Genomic DNA, 16,073 nt, shown 5'->3' on the forward strand with positions numbered 1-16,073 from the left:
CGTCTCAATCCATGCTGATTGGTCTAAACAAGCAGTGTTATTTTAGTATACTGTTAGAGTTTTAGTTAATATTTTATTTTGTAAATTTGTAATTTTGTTGTGTGTTTTTGTCATTTTTATTAGATTTTGTTTTTAAAAATATATCTATTTTAGGGATGTGCATCTCCATAACTGAGGCCGATGCGATATGCATTTCAATGCACAGCCAACGATACAATACATGAAGGATACATATGAAGCAGCTACCGATGTGATGTGAAATGATTCACCCCTGTTACGATGCAGTGCGATTCGATTTCGATTCGATTCAACACCATGCAATTCAATGCAATAGAAAAAAAATAAGCTATGCAATTCAATATGGTACAGATAGTTGGCTTTTATTTCTTTGGTTCAGACAGACAGCCATGTTTATCTATATTCTATGTGACTCTCAGGACTCGCCTCGGTCTCTGTAGTGTTGTGGTACGTCACGGTATCGGTGATGAGAGAACGTGCTTGAGAAACAGCTTAGAGAGGAGAAATCAATCTACATGTAAAATATTGATCACAAATTATTGATCACTTTCTAAATAATAAAAGTATAGCACATCTACTAATAATTATACATAAATAATTCGTTTTTTACCGATGCAGATATGTTAGAAACAATGCATTGCGATACAAATGCCAACTTGTATCCAATGCACACTTATTTAAATTGATGTATCCCATCGTTAACTTTTATCCTGATGCACCGATGCGAATTAGTGAATCTTACCATCCCTAATCTATATAGTTTATTTTTATTTATTCATTTTAATTTTAGTTTATTTAGTTTTGCACTAGTTATTTTTGTAATTCAAGTTAAACTTAACGAAAATAAGAATATATATACAGGTATATATATATATATATATATATATATATATATATATTCAAACCTCTCTTGATGGGCCTAAATCCATGGGTGTTGATGGGTGTTATTATATATTATAATTTTAGTTCATATTTAGTTAATATTTTTTTTCTGGTTTCACTTTAATTTTAGTTAAAGTTTTAGTAATTTTGTTTTTATTTTTAGTTTTTTATATATCGTTTTTTTTATTTTATTTGATTTGTTTTAGTTTTAGTTATTTTAGTACTTTTAGTACTTAAGCTTAATGAAAATTACTGGGGTTTTTTTCAGATTTTATTCTCTTTCAAGTAACTAAAATATATTTTTTTACAGTTTTAGTTTTCTATAATAAGCCTGCTCAAAGCATCTTCACATACCATCAAAATCATATTTTCTTTTTTGTTTTGCAGTCAAACTGGCAAGATCCGGATGCTGGTGTTTCCAGTGATGTATCTTAATGAGGTAAATTTTTAGAAAATCATCATCTGTATTTTTCTACAAGGCTTTTATAGCATGTCAAGTTTGTCTACGTGTCAGAACATGTGTTCCTGTCCAGTTCAATTAGTTAAACTCAAATAGTTGCAATGTCAAGGTCATGGGCTCGCTTCCCAGAAAAATGACTGAAAAACATCACTTTCACTTTTTTTCACTCTCACATAAAGCCACAAATATCATACAGCAAACCTCAACTGCTGGATTGTTTATATATCGTCACAAAATTCAACTCTGTTATCATCCAGATCTAACTTGCTAAATGCAACTGTAAGGCATGAAGATAATAAGATATTATAAACATGAATATCATGATTTTCTGTGAAGCTGCAGTCCAGACGGCACTCTGTCTTGACTTTTTCATCACATGTGTATTTGTTGCTTTGTTGAGATGCAAAATCAGGTGCAAAGTGCAACAGATAAAGCGTCCAAACCGGATGCAAAATTAACCTTTGAACGACACAAGGCATGAAAGAGTAAATGAAGCAGAGAGAGATGTGGTTGCATCACCTTGAATCTTAAAAATAAAGAGATAAACCAGTCTCAGCATTAGAGGATTAGATGATTTTTTTTTTTCTGGATAAAAGTGCACTAAATGAAAAAGATCATAGTTCTGTCGAATGAGATCTTAACTCTAAAGCAGTTATTTTGAGTTCACATTATCAGACAGAACAACAAAGGGCCTGAGCAGGAAATATGAAAGCTTCTTATCTTCTAAACGCGTCCATCCTGTTTTCCAGAGCGTCGTTATTGACGAGGAATCTTCCAAGAAGCTGTATGCGGTTGTTACCGAGGCTAATGTGATCGTCAACATCCCCTTCATAGTGATCAGTGTAGGCATCTTACTGGGCGTCATCTTCATCGTGTTCATGTGCCGACAGCAGATGCCACCGGTGAGGATCTCACATCACTTCCTTCAATAAAACTATTAAAAAACTATTGAAATAAAGCTGCAATAACATAAAAACATGTATAAAAAGGAAAAGAAAAATTAAAATAAAAAATGTAATAAAATTAAATTAAATTATAAATTAAATTTAATTAATGTTTTTCTTCTCTGCATTTCTCCACTTCGCTAGCTTGTCTCATAAACCTGGAATCAAATTTTAAAAGTATTGTTGACTCTTTGATGAATTGCTTTTGTTCCTCTTTTGCAAGTCGCTTTAGGTAAACGTGTCTGCTAAATGCATAAATGTAAATAAAATATAAATATTAAATGAAGAACTTAAACTAAATGAAAATTTGAAATGTTGCCTTGACAACTAACTGAAATAAGTTTAAGTACTAAAATGACTAACTTCAACTAAAATAAAATTAAACTAAAACTGAAAAATAAATGTAAAAATGATTATAAAGTGACAAAAGCAAGTACAAAACATACTAAAAATGAAAATAAAAATTAAACAATATTAAAAATAAAAGCTAATTTCAAATGTTTTCTTCTCTGCATTTCTCATTAACTTTAGCTTGCTTTCTAATCTAGTTGTCTAATAAACATAAAAGTGCCTTCTAAATACATAAATGTATATGTAAATTTAAATATTTAAAAAAAATAATTAGAAATATTAGAAAAAATATTAGGTGCCACGCTGTCTTTGCAGGTGGTTTTCACGTTTGCTATATTTTCTTTGATGCAAACCACGATTTTGATATAAGGTAGAGGTAGAGTTGAGTGTCATCAGCATAGCAGTAATATGAAAAGCCATGTTTCTGAATGACAGAACCTAGTGATGCCATGTAGTCAGAGAAGAGAAGTGGTCCAAGAACTGAGCCCTGAGGCACCCCAGTAGTTAGATGTTGCGACTTGGACACCTCAACTCTCCAAGATATCTTGAAGGACCTATCTGAGAGATAAGACTCAAACCACTGGAGTGTGGTTCCTGACATACATATATAATAATATATATAGTAAAAATATGAAAATAAAAGCTACTTCAAAATATTAAATAAAAACTATAATACTATACAAATAATACTAAAATAGCGCTGGTCACTAGTGCAAAAAAAAAAAGTTTTTAGATTCGAATGCTACATAATCAGCCCTAATTCGTCATACATGTAACATTTTTCATGTGAAATGCACAGGAAACTCAAGTCACGTTTGATTCTAATAGAATTTATGTTGGCATTGAAATAAGTTAACTGAGTGATACTATAATAAGCATAACAACACAAGAGCACACATAAATATTGCCTAAAATTGTCCAGTTATAATTTTTTTTTTTCAATACAACACATTCTGTGATTGCAATTCTCCACAAAGGCCACATGCAGTGCTGCCTGTTAATTAATTTGCTGTATTTTAATGTCTTTTTCGAACTGTTTTTTTTTCTCTCAGAGCACCGAGGCCGAGCGTCAGCCCCTGCTTTCATCGTAAACTCCCCAGACATCATGATGAGCCAACATGCGTTTAGACATTGAGCTTGATTTCTTTTTCACACGGCCAGAGTCGGTTCAAGGAGCATCGGTGCATGCGGCAGACGACTCAAAGTGCAAAGTTTGTCTCAGGTCACCTGGCCTCGGATCCGGATCTTTCAAACGTGTTTTTAATGCATTTAATGCTTCAGATGATTGATTGAGTATCGCAGAACCAAATAGCGCAGGCGTGTCCAAATCAGAAAAAGAGTTTCATGTCCTAAACTGAATTATATATCAGAAAACACTAATAGAGACAGCAGACGTGATGCAACACGTTACACATCAGTGCTCGAGATATTGATGTCACCTGTACACATCACAACGATATTAATACACTTATGCAATTGCAATGAGCTCATCTGACAAATAAACTGACAGCGGTGCCAACTCATGCTGATTTCAGGACTAATGTAATGTAGTCTGCTTCACGTGAATCTGAAAAGTCAATAATGTGCCACACGCATTTTAAAATCACTAAATCCTTTTTTAAAATGACCAAATAACTTGTTTTGGTGCCATGATGTATTTGCGCTTGTTATCTCCTCTGCCATATAAGTGATTTTCTTAGATGCAAACCAAGATTTTGATGGTACATTGGCTCAAGAATGTTTTTAGAGTCAGCTAATAACACTTTTACAATATTTCTGAAAGAAATGGACCATAATCACTAATGTAAACTCTGTTTGCAACTCTACAATTTCTTGAATAACCAGACACAACCTTGTTTTCAGTGTTCAGTAAATGCAGCATCAAGTGTTTCATCAGTATTACCACAGCATTGAGAAGATTCGTTTTCTTGAACGTTTCAGTTTCCTGAATATATTTAATGTTCATTTTCATGCACTGATCGGTTTAGTTTTTATTTTTGTTTATGTTTAATAAACCTCATGTCCTGCATGGTTCATTTCATGTTTTATTCTTGCAGGTGTTTGGTGGCAGTTCATGGCTGGTTTGGTGTTTTTTTTAGGTCTGAAAAGGGAAGATTTGAGGGTTGCTAATTTTGTTTCAGTGAAGTACAGAATATCACTAAAGTACGTTGATCTGAAACTGTGGTGTGATTTCAGTTTCACTTTAGCTTGACAGTAAATGTACTTTTCCCAGGATGGAAATCTTAATTAAATCTCATGATTATGATGATTGTGAAATGATAATGTGAACTGTGTTTATGAATTAAGACCCAGTGTTGATGTTAGCTGACTGTTTTAGGTTTAAAAAAGGAATGTTCATGATTGATTCCATTTTTAAATTCATTTTTTATGCATTTATTTCATCATGTGAGCATTTTTAGTTTTTGTTTTCCTTAAAAAAATATTGCACTATCAATGTAACAAAAATAATGAGACAAACAATAAAATAAATTAAAAAAGCATGTTGCACCATCTCACTTTACGTGTCTGATATTTACAAAATAAATACGTCCTGATTCTTCTGGAAGCTGCAGCTGATAATGAAATAGATTTGCTACAGATTATTTTGCCATGTGTGTTTGTATTTTATCAGATCAAACATCTCGGCCTCATTGAATCTGAATCAGAAACTATAGATGCAAAGTTAATATTTTACACGTTATCAAGATCTGTACAACTATAAAACATCGATGATGAAACTGGAGTTCTTGTAGACGTGTTCCTGAGGAGGTGAATGTGTCAAGAACACTCCAGGTCATATTTCGGACCAAAATCAAATAAATTAAAACAGTTCTGATTTTGGAGGTTAATATGACCTGGACAATTCTTGGTGAGATTCACCTGAATACAGTCTTGAGATTGATGTAGATCTGAAAGTCTTCTGCCGTCTTTAGATGTTCTGTCAGATTGATGTAGGTCATGATGTTTGAGAAATCAAAGGGATGCACAATTTTAGCCATTTTGTTTTCCATCATTTGATTTGGTGCCCTCATCATTCATCCTCAGTCAGGCCTGTTGAGCTTTATTGAAGGAGCACGTGTGTTTCCTGAAAGAGAGGAAAATAGGCTATTTTTGAAGCACTGGCATAAGAATATGCCACTCATAAAAAATAGGAAATATAAAATGTGTGAAAACATTTCTGGCTTGTGCTGGAATGTAGCATAATTGCTGTGGAATTGCTGATTCACGAATAGCGGTCAATGTTTTCTGTGATAAACTCTTATCTGTTTACAGCTTAAGGTTCAGGTTTCTGTGTGAAAGTCTTTTTGTGATTAGAGTTGTCAATATGCAATCATATAGAGATATTTTGCGATAAATTCGCATTTCTTAGCACGTCGCAATGTAGATCTTTTATGTGTTTTTCAAAACGTTATTTCGCGGTAAATGCATGTTTCTCAGGGAGCCAAAATCCCTTGTGAGGCCAAAAATAAAGCCAATCGCGTGTTTGAATCATCAAATATTCTGCCGAATCGCACGCGTATTGAATCACAATGTGTAGACCGTTTTTGTCGATGCAAACATACAGCGATATTTCGCGATAAATTCACATTTCTCAGAGCCCTAAAAAAATCCTTTGTGAGGCGACCTACACTCACAAAATGAACCGATCGCGTGTTCGAATCAGTTTCAAATATGATTCGGTTCTGATCGAACCCCTCGAGTAGTGAGTCGCATTTCTAGGCATTATTTTACTGTAAATTCGTGTTTCCCGGAGCGCCGAAATGAAGCGAATCCTGTATTTAAATAATCAAATGCAATCCAGCTTTGAATCGCACACGTATTGAATTACAATGTAGATGGTTTTTATGTCGATTAATCGATACAGTCATACAGCGATATTTCACGATAAATTTGCTTTACTTAGAGCGACAAAAAATCCCTTGTGAGGCGCTGTACAAACTTGAGAAAACGAAGCGAATCGGGTGTTTCAATTGAATCACTTTCAAATTGGCCTACGATTTGGTTTTGAATCGATGGCGTACTGAGTCACGATGTTGGTTTTATGTCTTCCTGCTAAATATTACCCCCATTTTAAAGGATAAACATATTTTATTACAGTGACGTATTTATCAGCTTGGTTTGAATGTATATTCATATTTCATGTCTCCGACATCTTCAAGTGGCATCATTCATTTATTGGAGGGAAAACATCTATGAATGCTATATTTGTAAGTATCAGTTGATTTGATGAATGCTGTCGTGTTTTGTGGTGTTAGTTTGGTCAAATTACACAAGTAATTTTTTTTAAATATGAGCATTTAAAATGATGGCTAGAAATATATGAAAATTAACTTAAAGTTGACGTCCTCATGTCACAAACCGTCAATCTATCATAACGAATTTAACTCTTAAAAATCCCGCTCGTTCTCTTTTCATGTCTGCTAAACCTTTTCATAGAAATACTTACTTCTACAACAAGCATTTGGTTACACTTTACAATAAGCTCTCATTTCTTAACTTTATAGTTAATACTAACATGGACTAATGAGCAATATAGGCCTGTAGCCTTTAGTTAAGAAAAATATATTTAATATGTAGTATAAATGTATATACTTTTTAAAATATATACATTATATATATATATATATATATATATATATATGAACTAATTTAGTTAACAAAATACAATTGTTAATGTTAGTTCACAGTGTATTAACTAATGCTAACAAACTGAAATGTATTATATAATATTAAAATTAGCCTAACTTTAAGATTAATCATCTAAATACTGTAGAAGTATATTCATTGTCAGTTCTTCTTGACTATAGCGTTAATAAATTAACAAAGTATTACTGCCCGGTCTGTTGCATTCAATTGTTTTTTTTCTTTAATATTGGCAGAAAAATTAGAAAATGGCATCTTTTCCATTTTTTTAAGTAAATGAAGAAAAAAAAGTTGACTTAATTTTTTATGGTTAATTATATAAGCTGTTTGATTGATGCTAGAAAATATTTAAGCTGTTTATCCATTTCCTGCCCCTGAAAGTAAAAATGAATTTTGAAGTTTTCCATTTTCAAAAAAATGTAAGAATGCAATGTACTGCATATTCTTTTTTTTTTTTTTTTATTTACTTTTGATTATATTTACTTTTGATTTAGATTTACTTTTGGCGTTTTGCCTTTAATTTGATAGGACAGTGTAGAGAGGACATGAAGTGAAGTGGGAGAGGGAGATGGGGGACAGGATTGGGAAAGGTCCCCAAGCTGGGATTCGAACTCGGGACGTCCAAAGCGCAGCGGCAGGACTGAGGTGTTTGGTGCTGTTCTTCACCTGCAGTAGTTGGTTCCGCACTCATAATGATCTCTGCATCCAGAACCCACGGGCTTCAGAGTGTTCCATCGCCATAGTAACGAGCGCTTGGCCCGATGGATCAGTCCGGTCGCCCAGTCAGTGTCTATGGGTGCCGTCTGGACCTACAGACAGACAGAGAGACAGCATGTGTTAGACTCAAATGTTCAGCTTGTAATGTTTTTTTCTTGCATTTCTGAGTTTATATCTCATCTTTTTTTTTTCAAAATTCTTAGTTTATGTCTCAGAGTTAAATTTTTTTCCACCATTGAATAAATAATTTAGGTAATTGCATTACTTTTTATCTCACAATTCTGAATTTTTTTATTGCAATTGCAAGTTTACATCTCACAATTCAGACATTTCTTCTCGTAGTATCTTGCAATTCTGACTTTTTTCTCAAAATTGAGAGAGAAAAAAAAAATCAGAATTGGGAGAAATAAACTCAATTGCAAGGGGAAAAAAAATTCAGAATTGTGAGATGAAAAAAAAAAATCGCAATTACTTTTTAGTTTTTTTATTCCATGGCAGAATTGGCCTTCCATACTGAGATGATATGCAAGTGTTTAATAAGTAATCTTCACTGTAATTTGGAGAGGAAATTTATGTCTCAGAGTTAAATTTTTTTCCACCATTGAATAAATAATTTAGGTAATTGCATTACTTTTTATCTCACAATTCTGAATTTTTTTATTGCAATTGCAAGTTTACATCTCACAATTCAGACATTTCTTCTCGTAGTATCTTGCAATTCTGACTTTTTTCTCAAAATTGAGAGAGAGAAAAAAAAAATCAGAATTGGGAGAAATAAACTCAATTGCAAGGGGAAAAAAAATTCAGAATTGTGAGATGAAAAAAAAAATAGTTTTTTTATTCCATGGCAGAATTGGCCTTCCATACTGAGATGATATGCAAGTGTTTAATAAGTAATCTTCACTGTAATTTGGAGAGGAAATTATGTCCCAAATGTACAAATTTAGACTCTTTTTTCTCAAAATTGAGAGAGAAAAAAAAAATCAGAATTGGGAGAAATAAACTCAATTGCAAGGGGAAAAAAAATTCAGAATTGTGAGATGAAAAAAAAAAATCGCAATTACTTTTTAGTTTTTTTATTCCATGGCAGAATTGGCCTTCCATACTGAGATGATATGCAAGTGTTTAATAAGTAATCTTCACTGTAATTTGGAGAGGAAATTATGTCCCAAATGTACAAATTTAGACTCTCAAGCCGCTAAATTTAGAAAGCTGTCAAGGTCGGTCAAACCCCAAACATTTGCTCTGGGAGTGACATTGTGCATCTCCAGACAATGATTTACAGAAGTGTTACAGTATGTGCAAACAAAAGCAGCGGGCAGAATAAAACAAGTGCTTCAGTCCGCCATGCAGCATCGCCTTACAATCGCAGGAAAATGATGAGATGAGAGCCGTGTTATTCCAGCTGGAGGAAGCACATTACCAGATGATCCTGTTTTACAAACAAGTGACACATGCAGCTGACTCCAGATCAACTGATAGTGTGTTTTACGACTGACACTGATATCACTGATATGCAGAACTGATCTTTTGTCTTTTTTATGGTCTTATTTGTGGTATATAAGAGTAAACCCATAGGGCAGCAAAGAAAATATTATTAAATATATTTGCTAAAGTATGTTTCAGAATTTATGTAAAAAATATTTTTACCAATATATTTTTTTGGCCATTTTATTTCATATTTTTTAAAATATATTTTTGAAATATAATAATATTTAAAATAATTAAAAATATATTTTTTGTCTCATATTATATTTCAATTTAAGAAAATACATGTACATACAGTATGTCACATTTTAACATGATTTAATTTAATCAGATAAAGAAGCTTAAGATCATATATATATATACACACACACAATATATATAAAATATTATTATTATACATTTTTTAATTAAAAAAAATCCTTGAAAATTTCATGTTTAATTCAAAATTATTTACTATAATTTTCTAGCATCAATCAAGTTCGATTTAATTAGCATAATATAATTCACGTTTTATTTAACTTTTAATTAGAAAATGTTCAAACAAATCAGTGCAATTCAAAGTGCTTTCCAGGCAAGAAAAAAGTGATTGACTCAAACGTTTGGAAATAACAAATGAGATCCAAATAATTTACAACCAACATTTTAAAGTATAAATACCGAAAACGATAATAAATACAACAAAATTGAATATGAATAATGATTAAAGTTAATAAAAAAATCATGAAACTTATAAGTCTTTGTAAGAAAGCAAGACTAAGAAGAGATGTTTTTAGTTTAGATTTAAACCTCTCTGTATTTTCTGCAGGTCCACCGGAAGACTGAGTGAAAATGGTTTCTGCAGCAGTTGTTCCTGTGTGTTAGTGAGCTGTTTCAGCTCTGATGGCATCAGATTGGTGATTGTGAGGTGATGTACCTGTAAGTCCAGCAGCAGAGACAGCAGAGCGGTCAGCACGAGCAGACGCTGGGTCACTGGCATCATCTTCAGGCTTTAGCTGAACGTCTAGCAGTGAGACAGAGCCAGAGCTGGACACGCTTTATATGAGGCTGATAAGACTATCAGAGATCAATGATCAGCAGAAATTAGGACGAGTCCACGTCTGCGAGGGTAACGAGACCTTTATCAGACCCACCGCTCATGAGCTGGAGGACCAGAGTAAAATACACACCAGAGCTTCACGTTAGTCACTCCCATCGTCTTGTGTTCGTGTTTGTCTGCTCAAAGTCCAAGCTGAGATTCCCACTGATCCGTCCGCATTCACAGGGAAGTATAATGTTGGAATAATAGTGCAATAAATGTAAGTTCTCAGAAAGTCATGAACACTTTCTACCAGATACGTTATAGAACATTCGTTCAAAGTTATCTGGTCTTTAATAACCTTCTCAAAACATTATTTATGCATCGATGATGGAATGTCTTCTGAAACATTTTAGTTGGACGTTCTTGTTACATTTTTAAATGTTACTACTTGTTACTTTCCAGTGGTTCGGAGAACATTCAAAAGTAACATTCCCCTAATGTTTGCGAAATGATCAAATGTAGCATTCTCTTAAAGGGCCAGTTCACTCAAGAATAAAAATTCTGTCATCATTTACTGACTCTTAAGTTTTTCCAAAACTGAATGAATTTCTTTCTTCTGCCGAACATGAAGATATTTTGAAGAAACTGTTACTGATCCCTGTTGACTTTCACTGACTTGACTACTATGGAAGTCAATGGCTACCGTCAGCTCTTTAGTTACCAACATTCTTCAAAATATGTTATGTTCAACAGAAGGAAGAAACTCATGCAGGTTTGGAACAACTTGAGGGTGAGTAAATGATGACTGAATTGTCATTTTTGAGTCAACTGTCCCTTTAATATTGTCTCTAATGTTCAAACAGCCATTACATAAAATAAAAAAAACTAGATGTTTTCATGTTGAAAAATAACATTTTCATAACTTCATGGGAACATTAGAAAAACATGTCAGCTAGGATGTATTGATTTTTAGGTTTTGTAAAATAATGAATACAGACAATTTATATTTTAATTTTAAGCATTTAAGATGGATCAAAGGTTTTTAAAACATTAGAAATGTAAATTTCCTCAAGTGTGTCTGAACTTTATCATATATATTTTTTTTAATAATATTATCATATATTCCATATTCTCTGTGGAGGGCAGAATTTGAAGAACAGGATGTAAAAAAAAAAAAAAAAAGTCATTTTCACTTCCTTTTAGCTTTCACAAAAGCACATCCACTACTGAGCTATAATGAAAGATGAAAACATAAGCACAGCTGTCATATGAATGTGCGTGTGTTGTTATGGTTTTCTTCACCTGTCCAGCAGAGGACAGCGTTACTCCAGCTCATCTACTCACTCAGTCATTTCAGATGATGATGATGATGATGATGATGATGATGATGATCTTTACACACATCCTCTTACAGTTTTTTTCAATTGTTTACACGCAATTTTGAAAACCAGGTTATTTTTTTCACAATATAAGCACAATTATCCGAACACCACACTCAATTTGTCAAAACATACACCCTTCAGTCAAAACATACACATATTTGTGAAAATGCTATTAGTTTTCATTTAACCAACACAGTCCTCAATGATCAGACACTATTGCAGCCAGTTTCACACTGCTGTGATAAATAAACATTTGTACAAAAACTAATTTTAGGAAATAGCATGTGCTAGATTTTTGGCCACACATTGTTATGTAAGGGATAATTTAGATGAAAAAAAAAGAAAAAAAGAAAAAAAAAAGTGACAAACCCACAACATTCTTCATGATTAGTTTGACATATAAGGAGAATGTACACAAATTGGCCTACTATAAAATTACCAAGCAAGTGTGTAAACAATCGTAAAAAACTGTAATAACATGCACGTTTGCAGAGCTTTACACTGTAAAAGGAACTGAGTAATTCTGAGCTTGTGCAACTTAACGACTTCTAAATGTCCGAATTGTATTTGCTCAAAATGCTCTTTAGTGAAAACCCTATTATATTAGTGCTCATGTTCCTTTATTAAATTGACATGTAATTAATCAGTGCTGTCTGTGTAATTTAGATGCTGGAGTGTTGCTGTTGGCCCTGAGAGATGCGTGTTATTATGGGATGTATGGAGGTCATGAGTAACCATGGTAACGGGGTTCCTGATGTTCTGCAGTGGTTTGAGTATGATAACCTGTGAAGAGTTAAAGGTTTGGGTAAAGGTGTGTGTGTGTCTTGTGTGTGTGTGTGTGTGTGTGTGTGTGTGTGTGTGTAGACGGGAACCCACATCCTGTGAAAGTCTCAGGGCTGATTCTGATGTTTCCCTGCATGATAAAACAGGTCCATTTATCGATAATTTAAAGTTCAGTGCTGAGATTCATCCAATGTCAGTCAGTCATTCACATTTATTTATACAGTGCTTTTCATAATACACACTGTTTCAGAGCAGCTTTACAGAAAATCATGATGTTAGTGTTTTATAACATCTTAATATCTACATGCCTTATTGTTGCATTTATCATATTAGAGCTGGATGATAATACACTTACGTTTTGTAATGACAAACAATCAAGCGGTTTTGCTATCACTTTATGTGAGTGTACTGTGTAATATAATGATACAGAGCATTGCAAAAATACAGTTTGCATTTCTGCAGCACAATAAGCATTCACACAGCCAAGATTTATAGTAGTTTTATAATTCGTTATTAATTATTAATTTATTAATTAGCCAGCTAACAAAAATGTGTTCTGAGAACATTTTGCTAACGTTTGCATTAAGTTATGAAAGCATTATTTCTGGAAACTTTCTCATTTGTAAAAGTTTCTAAAATGTTTTAAAAACATTTTTATTGGTTTTATGAACGTTGTAGAAAACATTAAGGGAACATTCCATTTCATAATTTTGCGAACTATATGGGAATGTTATATTTAAATGTTCTTTAAACGTTCTGAAACAAGTAGTAGTGACATTTCAAAAATGTTAGATGAGGTAACCTAAACTAAAACATTTCAGAAAAAAACTTTTCATGAACAATGTATAAATAGTGTTTTATATTAATGTTACTGGATACATGTTTGTTCATTACTTTGAGAGAACCTTCTGAGAACATTCACCATTAGCTGGGCATCTGTTCTGTCCAAATGAATCATTAAAGTGGTTCACTGATTCTTTGATCAAGCATCAAAACATTGTATCTTAACTCTTTGATCATTTTGCAAACATTGTGGGAATGTTATTTCTGAATGTTCGCTGAACGTTCTCAAACGTAGTAACATTTATAAAAACGTTATGAACATCCAGATAAAAGGTTTCAGAAATGTATAAACGTATAAATAACATTTGTTTATAACTTTGCCAGACATTTCTGAGAATGTTCCCTGTTAGCTGGATAATTTGATTTATTATTTCGGTATCGATATTGAGAATTATGATGAATATTCTGATGAATATTTTTTGTCAGTGACCAGATTAGTCTGGAGGAGATCAGAAGAAGTGTGAGCTCATGTTTAGCGCTATATGCTATGTTTTTGTTGTTAGACATTCACTACAGCACTGTATATATTGTGGCGAGTATCCCGAGTCCAGATTAGCGTCGCCCTGGAAACGCAGCTGCCACACTGATCACCGACGCACAACACCTGTGCGTGATGAGTGGCGCACCTGGAGCTCGTTCCCGCTGGCCTTAAAAGCCAGGAGAAGGGACACCAGCGGGAAGGCACCCTGGAGCTCCAGGCGAGTATTGTTGTCTGGGATTGTGGGTATAGAGTCGTTCCTGTCCGTGACTTGAACACACGGGCCCTTGTTTGTTTCATGTATGTGTATGTGCTCATTTAGGCCCCTGAGCGTCCGTTGTTGTTTCAGTCCCGAATGAATCAAAGAGCCGCGTCTCCTTCTGAAAGCAAACACACAATGGAGGATCTGATCTGGCTCTCCTTCAGCATAATGCACTGGAGGCCCCATCCTCCAGCACAGGGGCCCATCTGCATCCATTGTTATTAACGGGTGATGTTTCTGCTCCTTTGATCGAAACGCTCAAGGAAAACCTTCGCTAAATGAATGCAAGTTAAAATAATATTAATTATCTATATTTCCATATATATATTTTATTGTAATTTGTCATTTTTATATATTTTATTTAATAAATATATTAAATGTAATAATGATTACATAATTTAAATAATATCACATAGTTTAATTTAATAATTTATATTTTTTATGTAATTTGTCATTTTGTATATATTATGAAAATATACAAATTATTTACTAAATTATATAAAATGTAATTAAATAATTTAATAAGTTTGTCCTGTTTTGGCCACGTTATTAATTTTATTAAATAATTTTAATAAAAATACTTTTTTGTGTATTTATATTTACTTTATTATTATTATTATTATTATTACTGCCTTTTATTGGCAAATGTTTTGCTCTTTTGACAGTGTTTGTTTTGCTATGGTTCCTGTATTTATTTATGTATTTTTCTTTAATAGACTACTGTTTTTATTGAGGAACACTTGGAATTAGAATTTTGAATATTTTTGAATCATTAAATCTTGGTTATTTAATTTAATGCATTAATTCTCAAAGATTCTATTCATGAAAAATGTAAAACCAGAGCAGATATCTTCGTGCATATGGGCTCCTAAAGTATATTGTGTTGGACAGCAGGGGGCCTTTGAGTCACTGATGCTTTCCATGAAAGAATGAAAACAACCAGTGAACTCAAAGAAATCAATACTTTTATTCATCAAGGCTGCATTAAATTGATCAAAAGTGACAGTAAAGACATTTGTTACAAAATATTTCTATTTCAAAGAAATGCTGTTCTTTTGAACTTTCTATTCATCTGTGAATCTTGAAAAATAAAATGCATCACAGTTTCCACAAAAATATTGGGCAGCACAACTGTTTTCAACATTGATAATAATCAGAAATATTCCTCGAGCAGCAAATCAGCATATTAGAATGATTTCTGAAGATCATGTGACACTGAAGACTGGAGTAATGATGCTGAAAATACAGCTGCGCATCACAGAAATACATTACAGTTTAACAGATATTCACATAGAACACAGCTGTTTTAAATTAGAATAATATTTCACAATTTTTACAGTATTGTTCATCAAATAAACAATATTTGTACAAAATAACAATAAAAAAGAGAATGCAGGTAAAAGGGCGAGTGCAGGGTGTGACCTCTGATCTGACCTTTCACTGCTCACTGCTCACACACACATGACCTCTGTACTCGCTGCTCTCTGAGACTCAGTCCTAAACCAGAAAGACACAATGCCAGCTTGACCTTAATTGTCATGTAAATTATGTCACAAGGGAAAACATTTTTTGATCCTTGAAATAGTTTGTCTTTGTGTGAAAATATCATTTATACACATACATGCATTATTTGTCATATCCTCTATATTCTAGGGGTTAATTCCGGATAAATGGCAAAAAGGGGCCCAATTGACCAGATGTTATCCTGTATGTTTTCCTTTATTTTATTTTATTTTTAAAACTATTTACTTTTTATTTAAAACAAAATTTAAAATAGACACTATCAGGATCTTGTGATCTTTT

General features: G+C 33.0%; 2 protein-coding genes across 3 annotated transcripts in view; one reads left to right on the plus strand and one right to left on the minus strand.

Annotated features, from left to right (window-relative positions):
- Positions 1-16,073, plus strand: part of LOC107669281 (lysosome membrane protein 2-like) — a 35,209-nt gene that overhangs the window by 12,507 nt on the left and 6,629 nt on the right. Inside the window, exons 10-12 of one of the 2 annotated variants that reach the window (XR_001631965.1) lie at positions 1,288-1,339; positions 2,110-2,262; positions 3,708-5,061. Coding sequence is in view for 1 of the 2 variants with exons in the window: in XM_016461458.1 (XP_016316944.1) it covers positions 1,288-1,339; positions 2,110-2,262; positions 3,708-3,746 (244 nt within the window). In the remaining variant the exon portion in view is untranslated. Of the gene's footprint in view, positions 1-1,287; positions 1,340-2,109; positions 2,263-3,707; positions 5,063-16,073 lie in introns of those variants that run through there. The other variant, XM_016461458.1, reaches the window with a different exon arrangement.
- Positions 5,377-10,658, minus strand: LOC107669282 (liver-expressed antimicrobial peptide 2-like). The gene is made up of 3 exons (XM_016461459.1): positions 10,418-10,658; positions 7,966-8,108; positions 5,377-5,740 (listed from the first exon to the last, which is right to left on the minus strand). Exons 1-3 carry the CDS (start codon positions 10,481-10,483, stop codon positions 5,701-5,703), a joined length of 249 nt encoding a protein of 82 aa, XP_016316945.1. The 5' UTR covers positions 10,484-10,658; the 3' UTR covers positions 5,377-5,700.

The sequence above is a fragment of the Sinocyclocheilus anshuiensis genome, unplaced genomic scaffold (genome assembly GCF_001515605.1).
Source record: "Sinocyclocheilus anshuiensis isolate Anshui unplaced genomic scaffold, SAMN03320099.WGS_v1.1 scaffold320, whole genome shotgun sequence".
NCBI lineage: Eukaryota > Metazoa > Chordata > Actinopteri > Cypriniformes > Cyprinidae > Sinocyclocheilus > Sinocyclocheilus anshuiensis.

Coding starts and splice junctions, on each gene's coding strand:
- LOC107669282 (XM_016461459.1), bottom strand. CDS start 10,483: ATGATGCCAGTGACCCAGCGTCTGCTCGTGCTGACCGCTCTGCTGTCT. Junction 8,109..10,417: donor CTCTGCTGCTGGACTTACAG/GTACATCACCTC, acceptor GTCTGTCTGTAG/GTCCAGACGGCACCCATAGA. Junction 5,741..7,965: donor TGCGGAACCAACTACTGCAG/GTGAAGAACAGC, acceptor CCTCTCTTTCAG/GAAACACACGTGCTCCTTCA.